Source organism: Pholis gunnellus (genome assembly GCF_910591455.1).
Source record: "Pholis gunnellus genome assembly, chromosome: 12".
Lineage (NCBI taxonomy): Eukaryota > Metazoa > Chordata > Actinopteri > Perciformes > Pholidae > Pholis > Pholis gunnellus.
Window position 1 is genome coordinate 23381428 of NC_136539.1, and position 8450 is coordinate 23389877.

Genomic DNA, 8450 nt, shown 5'->3' on the forward strand with positions numbered 1-8450 from the left:
CGCCCAGATCACGGCTCATTTCCCCCGCACAAGTATTTAAGCTCAACGAACCCGTTCACTTCCTCTTTGACTCTGTTCTCACATCCCTCCCCCCAACCCCGTTTTGTTTTCCTATTTTCTCTCCCTCTTGCAGGATTACAGGAACGACAGGGGACTCAGCACCACCAGAGCTTCCGAAGAGATAGCCCCCATCCTAACATCTCCGTTCCCCCCGTTCTTGCCAGCCACCGGACACCAACGGGACAGCAACGGTCCCCCATCGATCGCCTAACCTCCTTTCTACAAACCCTCCTCATTTCTTCTTCCTTACAACCCTCAATTTCTTCATCCCTACCCTACATCCCTCTACCTCGACCCCTACCCCACATCCCTTCATCCCTACATCCCTACCCTACATCCCATCATCCCTCTACCCTTTACCCCTTCCGCTTCCTAATCTATCAATCATTCCGTTATGCAATAAACCTCTCGAAACTCATACTGTTATTAGCGTGGTCCTTGTTAGTGAATCGTCATTAAACATTTATTCTGTTTTTGCTTCAGAGGAAACTTTTCACTTTTTACTCCAAATAACCACAGAAAATGATGGCTGGTTGGATTTTAGAACATCAACAGAATTAAATACTAAATAATGAAGAAAAGCACATTTTAACATTTGAAAGGCTACATTCCACCAAACACACACGTTTTAAATGGACTTCATACAGTACAAGATGCTTCCCTGAGAACATGTATTACATTACACACACATTTACACACACAGTATATGATTTACACTGGGTGACCACATTATTAGGTACACTTGTAAAATCTAATAAAATGCAATAACAGCAATGAACAGCTATGAATTCTACCTGTTTATAAAGATAATAACGTTCAGTTTTGAGGTATTCCTTCATATGTTTGTTATTGAGGTTGTAGTTTGCAGTGGTGTTGAACTTTAAGCAAACTTTTTTTTGAAGCGGGTTAGGCACGTTTCCTACTCAGGCGTAGTTCAGTCATGATTTACACATGACAGTAATCAGCCAGTAAACAGACTAACTAACGTCTAACTAACCTTCTACCAGAGAAAGAAGCGGGACATATGTCTTTTAAATAGTTCCTTCATGTCAGCTAGTATTGTCCATGTTTCATGGTGTCCACAGATGAAGAAATACAAACGTGTGTCCGGTCATGTGAGCTTAATGTTTGCCAAGTCAGAACTTAGTCGACAAAACTTGTTTTTGAGGAAGTTTTATCAAATGTAGCTGTTTCCATTCTGCTTTTTCTGATGCGATACTTCAGGCTGTGCATGAAAATAAGTTGACGTGAAGACGGCTGCTAAACTGTTTCTAAACTCTCTGACAGCGTCGGACTCAAGTCAACAGTGTTGAATTAAAAAACAAGGAAATAACTTCACACTGAGTTTTTGCCATTGTATTGAATTTGACCTCGTATTAGAAGTTCTGCTGTATTTCAACTTTCAGTTTGGTTATTCTGTATTACATCACATACATCACATACATGACATAAATTACATACATCACATCACATACATCACATACATCACATCACATACATGACATACATCACATACATGACATACATCACATACATGACATACATCACATACATCACATACATGACATACATCACATACATCACATACATGACATACATCACATATATCACATACATGACATACATCACATACATGACATACATGACATACATCACATAAATCACATCACATACATCACATACATGACATACATCACATACATGACATACATCACATACATGACATACATCACATACATGACATACATCACATACATGACATACATCACATATATCACATACATGACATACATCACATACATCACATACATCACATACATGACATACATCACATACATTACATACATGACATACATCACATACATTAAAGCACAACACACCAATACGAGATAATGGTGGCAACTGTATAAATACACCAAATGCATGTAATCGCCACATTTACACACGTCACATATATAAAAAGTAACAATGCAGCTGCTGATATGAAAACGTTGAATCCCTGTAAAAGGAGTGTTTGACGTGGTGACGTCACAGTAAAGAAGGTCTCTGTCTCTGGAGGGAGTGTGTTAGAAGCTGCTGTTCTGACGAGTCAGGAAGTAATCCGTCTTCTTTCTCCCTTTAGGCTTGAAGAGGACGTAGAGGAAGACAGACACCACGGCGAGGAAGCAGGACGCGGTCACAGCGGCGACCACCAGCCATGTGGATGTGGAGTCTGTGGAGAGAGAGAGAGAGAGAGAGAGAGAGAGAGAGAGAGAGAGAGAGAGAGAGAGAGAGAGAGAGGTGTTCACATACAGAGGCAAAGGATGATTCAGTGTATCAGTAAACTAACCTCCATAGTTAACCAAACTTGTGTTGAAAACAAGGACGAGACTTTCTCGTCAAAGTTAGCGACTTCTATTGTTAAAGAGTTGACAAAGCTGAGCTGGGTTTTTAGGTTGGATCATTGTTTAAACCGAGCGTACTTTTGTTTGTTTGATTAGAACGTCCTTTATTAGAACGTCCTTTATTAGAACGTCCTTTATTAGAACGTCCCCTGTGACAGTAGTTACTGTAACTAACACACAAACACACAACTCACCCTCTAGTTGAAGCCTGATGACCACTTCCTGTCTCCCTGCTCGGTTCTGAGCGACGCACCTCAGCTCCGTGTTCATGTCTTCGTCCGTCATCGTTACGACAACGAGCCTCAACTCAATGTGACATCCTTCAGACGCGCCGGTTACCCTGGAAACATTGAGCAAACAAACACTTTGTTTACACGACTGAAAGGGTTCAACTGATGAAAACTAGACATGATGTTTATGGACTGATGCTCCTGCACGAGCAGCTTTAAAGGGCCGATATCAAAGACATTTACTCAAACACATCAAGCTAACACTTTGATTCTGCGTGATGCAAAAGGAAGGAAGTGAGAAACCAGGAAAAAAACACAGAAAATAAAGATTTGGTTCCAAATATAAACGCATCGTCACTTCTATGAAAGTACGAGAAAGGATGATGTCGACCAAAAATATGGACTTTCTCGTCATCTGGGGAAAACATTCCTTCATTATTTCATCTCTAAAGCTGTGCAGCCCGAAGCAAAGTGAAGAAGGTACATAAGTGAACAGGTAGTATCACGTCTTATAGTGTTTTATGTATTTGTGAGAAGTAGTTTTGTTGTTTACACTGGACAAAAGAACCCTACTTCAAGATGTCCAGTGTGCCTTTTACATAGATTACAAGATTACAATGTTTTCAAAGTTGATTGTAGTTTTCAAACTAATCTAAAGTTTTCCTCAGTGTCTCTAACGGTCACCGTTTCCTCTGTGAAGTGTAGTTTGTTGTGCTGTTTGAGTCACACCGGTTACGTTTCAGGTTTGGTTAAGTTCCCGTTGACTTCACACCTGCTTTAAACTTCAGCTGTCAGTGTTAGAAATAGCTCAGATCAGCGGTTACCTCCTCCCCCCTTGCAGAGCCCGCCCATCGAGGTACGAGGACTCCACCGATTGGTTGTTGACGAGCCATGTGACCACGGTGTGCTCCGCCGTTTGACATTCAGTGAGCACCGTACAAGACAGCTCCAGTGCTGACCCTAAACGAGGTCAGAGGTCAATCATCATCATCTATTCATGAAGTTATTATGAAGATACGCATCAGATCTGATGTGTTCGTGCTGATCATGTCTTATCGCTCACCGTGCAGACTTTCAAAGATGGTTCTGTTGCGTGGCGAGAGAATCACAGGTGGTTGAATACGTGGAGCTAGAAGGACATAAAGAAGAATAAATCAATCAGTAGCACCACATTTATTAACCACGGGGTTATGTTTATTCTATAAAGGGAAATGTGAACTCACTGTGAACCGTGATGAAGCTGCTGCTGGTCAGCCCAGAGTCAGAGGTCTCGGAGAGGTCAGGCTCGCTGGTGGTGACGGGGTCTATGGTGGTGGTGGTGACGGGGTCTACGGTGGTGACGGGGTCGACTCCTTCACACATATAAACAAATGTAGACCAGTGAAAACACATTCAGACAAACAACGCTCAGAATGATCCTATATTAACAATAATAATAACAATTATTATTATTATTGTTATTATATTAACAACAATAATTATAATGAAATAATACTATTACTAATAATAATAATAATAATATTAACAAAACTAATAATAATGATACTAATAATATTAATAATGATAATACCAGTAATAATGACAATAATACAAATAACAATAATAATAATGACAATAATACAAATAATAATAATAATAATGATAATAATAATTATGATGATGCTGTTAATAACAATGACAATAATACTGATGATTTAAATAATGATAATCCTGGTAATAATAATGATTATATTAATTATACCAATAATTGTATTAATAATAACATTTATAATAGTGATGGTTATAATAATAATTATTATTAAAATAATATTTACACTATATTATTAATATGTCTGTTATTATACAGATTATTAATAATAATCATTCATGCTCGGTAGCAGTGTTTCCTGTTGGCTGAACTAACTCAGTGTTACACTTACCAGTCCAGCAGAGGGCAGCACACGCTAATGATTTATTGTGTTATTGTGATTATTATTACTCATGACCCTATAACTGCAGTAACTTATGTTATATAGATTTTTAAACATGTGTAGTTGTACTGACGCAATTTGTTGATTTAAAAAAAATCATTATATAGAGTATTCTTAATTAGGTTTTAAAATAAAATACATAACTAGAATACATGAAAGAAATGACGTGTGTCGTCACTCACCTTCCACGTTCAGCACCACGGTCCTGCTGACTTTGTACTGCTGGTCATCGATGAGCGCTCGGAGCCGACAGGTGTACACACCTGCGTGTGAGCGCCTCACCGCAGGAATGAGGAGTCGACCTCGGTCCTGCTGGAAGGAGCCCTGAACTCGGCCTGACTGAGGGGGGGTGAGGCCGGAGTCCTGTCAGGAAGCAACACACTGCGTCACTCACAGGGAAGGAGCAAGGCACTACCACCGGGAGGGTTGAGGGTTCAGCTTGAGCCGAGGTCTTTAGTATATTATGAGGTAGGAGGAGGTTAGACCTCAGTGTCTCTGTAGCTCCTCTCCCTTTAAGCCGACGGACATCACAATATCTCACCGTGGTGAACACGTCTTTATCTTAAACAGCTTTAACATGTTTCATCCTCTACATATTAGTTTTAGAAACAAGTATTTTTTGTATATTATTAATTCATGATTGTATGTATTCTATAAGTCATTATTTATAAAACTCACATTTTCTTAAAAAAAGAAAGGAAAACATTGCTTTACTTAATTCAAAAGAATGAAAATCTTTGAAACACGTTGAATTAGGAAAACAGTAGAAGAGAAAAAAGATTTTTGGTAACAAGGTTCTGGTTGAAGACACAGAGTTTGAATTGTGTAACAGATCAAAGAGAGAAAATGAGTTTTAAAAGCTGTAAGTCTCATCAGTGACGGACTGATCGTTCACGGTGTTCCTGTCTCACCTTGTGCCACTCGATCGGTCTGTCCGTGCTGTTGAAGTCACTCAGCGACGGACACGACAGCCTCAGGTGTTCTCCCACTGAGACGGGGATCGGGTAGGACAGCTTCTCCACGTCAGCAGAAGAGGACTCGTACACTCGTAGCCCGATGCTCCCGGTGACACAGTAGGTCTCGTTCCTGGAGAGAGAAAAAGTGAGGACACACACTTTACAGAAGCTGGAGCAAGTACAGCTAATTGTTCTCATTGTTAATCTTAATGGTGAAGAGCATTTGCCCCAACCGGCTTCAAGCACAGACACTAACTACCACACAGTGTGTCCCCAGACATAGAACATCAAACGCAGGACGTCCTACTGCATCCTGCTACTACACAATAAATAAGAAATAGATTCAAAAGTTCAAGGTGCAATGTTATGATGAAGTACGTCCCAAACGAATGCATACTGCAACAGTGTGTACTTTACAAAGACAACTGCAGTACTGCACTAAAAGTACAAAGTAAAAGTGTGTGATTTAGAATGCATCTTAAATTAACATAACCTGTCGAGAAGGAGGAAAGATTCAGACTTCTAAAGAGACGTCTGCTGTGTTCTCAGAATCATTGTCCCGGGACTAGTATTACCTGCAGACCTCTAGTCATTATAATCTAATCTTAATCTTAATCTTCAATCTAATCTTAATCTCATGCAAATCTGCCATTTCCCTCATTTGTTATATTTCTCTAAACACAGAGGTTACGTCATAATATGAATCCTGTGAGAATCAGTTTTGTTTCATTTATTTGCCAGTCAAGAATCACGGCGATATAAAAATAAAAGAATAAAGTTTTGACAGCATTTAGGGTCCAAAGTCATGAGACCCGTTCACACCGGAGCGATAGTTAATATAATGTATACGATATTCTCTGTGAATGTGACATAAACAGGCAGATATGACATCAGGTCAAATCAGATTTTCTTATGAAATTCTTGTGCCAATTATTACAACAGAAGAATAAGAAAATATAAACATATTAGAACAATAGAGTGATACATATTAGAACAATAGAGTGATACATATTAGAACAATAGAGTGATACATATTAGAACAATAGAGTGATACATATTAGTCCTGTGCATGAGACTGAGGGGATGTTGGTAATGGTATTGAAAAATAATAGAACGTTATATTGCACACAATGTATTGAAAGTAATGTTGTTAAATGTTTAATATTATAATATTAAATAAATATTAAATAATATGTTACGTAGAGCCTTGATATCGTATCCGACGGGTTAATGTTAATAAATGAAAATGAAATAGTTAGTAGTAGACCGTGGAGGGAATGATGCTCACCTGTAGGTGCAGATGTATTCCCCTGAGTCAGCAGCCTGAGCCGGGAGGAACCACAGCTGGTGGTCCCGCTGCTGGACACGCCCCTCGCCGTGATAAGCCCCGCCCTGCGTCCCGTTGCCCCTGGTGACGAGGTACTTCGCGGTGGGGGGGGCGATGTTGTGTACTTCAAGGACTCTCTCGAACATCGGGAAGGAGAGGATCACGGCCTCGCCCTCCACTCTTAACACGTTGACCTCTGGAGACACCAGGTAGCAGCCGTCTGCAGAAGCAAACTACGTTTAACTTCCACCTTTAAGTCTTTAAACACTGGAACAGCCTGCTGAGCTTTAACTCCACCATCACAGCAGCCATCGTTTCCTTTACCCTCTGCCGACAGATAGTGGAGTATAATGACAGCGTGCTCACCTTTCATAGGCAGAGGAGAGAGGAGAGGTCTCCCACAGACAGACGGGACGAGGAGCGCAGCAAACATCAGCACCGAGCGGACCATGATGGCAGTCTGCAGGGAAACACACGATGCTCAGTGACGTCTAACGAACAGAGAGACTAATAATTTAATAACTCATGAGTAAGACTGCTGGAGGAAAACGACACGATGATGAAGACGTGAGTCCGGAGGTCTCGTTTCCTCTCCAGCAGCTTTAAGTCTCAACGACGTCCCGGCTTTTATTCAAACTCTGTTCTTTAGATTGTAAAAACGTATGACATCACAAGAGTCGTCATCACCCCCCCACACACACACACACACACACACACACACACACACACACACACACACACAGACGCTCAGCAGCCACTGTTAACCACATGAGATGAGTCACCTTAAAGGTTTAAAGGCCGCTGATATCAGAGGTCAGCAGGATTAATAACGAACAATAATGATGAATGAAAATACATATTTTCATCTAAAAACATAAGCGTGTGTTTCCTGCTGTTTAAAGGGTTAATAAAACATGAATAATAGATGAGAGTTGTCTGGTGTAGGTCATCATATTAAAGATATATTGTATAATAGATCCTAATAATTGTTATTTACTGTATTCTACTGATGTATTCTGTTTAAAAACACATAAACATATCTATTATTCATAACATATTATGTATAATATCACATCTTAGTTTAATATATGCTACAGACAGGAATCATTGAAGCTCTCGGCTTCGTGCAGAGAACGTTCGCCGCAGAGTTAGAATCATATTTTCCACAGAAACCAGAACATTTTCACTTCTGCTTCTGATTCCTCGTCTGAGATTACAGGGAGCAGTAGACACTTTCTCACACACACACACACACACACACACACACACACACACACACACCAGTCACAACTCTTTTCCCCTGACCGTGTCATCAGAAGGCAGCTCCGTCCATTCAGTGTCTCTGTTTTTACACACGAGTCACGATGCTTTCAACACTGAGATTAAAATGGAAACTTAGAAAGAATCTATTGATGAACCGGAGCTTGTTGTTGATGAGTAAACTCATAGTTCTACTCTCACAATGACATCATACGCACAAAACACTGTAAACACTGTTTAACTGTGTTTATGTCCAATAAGAG

General features: G+C 40.1%; 1 protein-coding gene across 1 annotated transcript; it reads right to left on the reverse strand.

Annotated features, from left to right (window-relative positions):
- Positions 1-2126: 2126 nt before the first annotated feature.
- On the reverse strand, positions 2127-7378 carry LOC306704102 (interleukin-1 receptor type 2-like; the record flags this gene model as incomplete). Its single annotated transcript, XM_079170315.1, has 9 exons — positions 2127-2272; positions 2639-2784; positions 3499-3634; positions 3738-3803; positions 3898-4026; positions 4827-5007; positions 5556-5730; positions 6889-7147; positions 7294-7378. 9 exons carry the CDS (start codon positions 7376-7378, stop codon positions 2127-2129), a joined length of 1323 nt encoding a protein of 440 aa, XP_079026441.1.
- Between the last annotated feature and the right edge of the window lie 1072 nt (positions 7379-8450).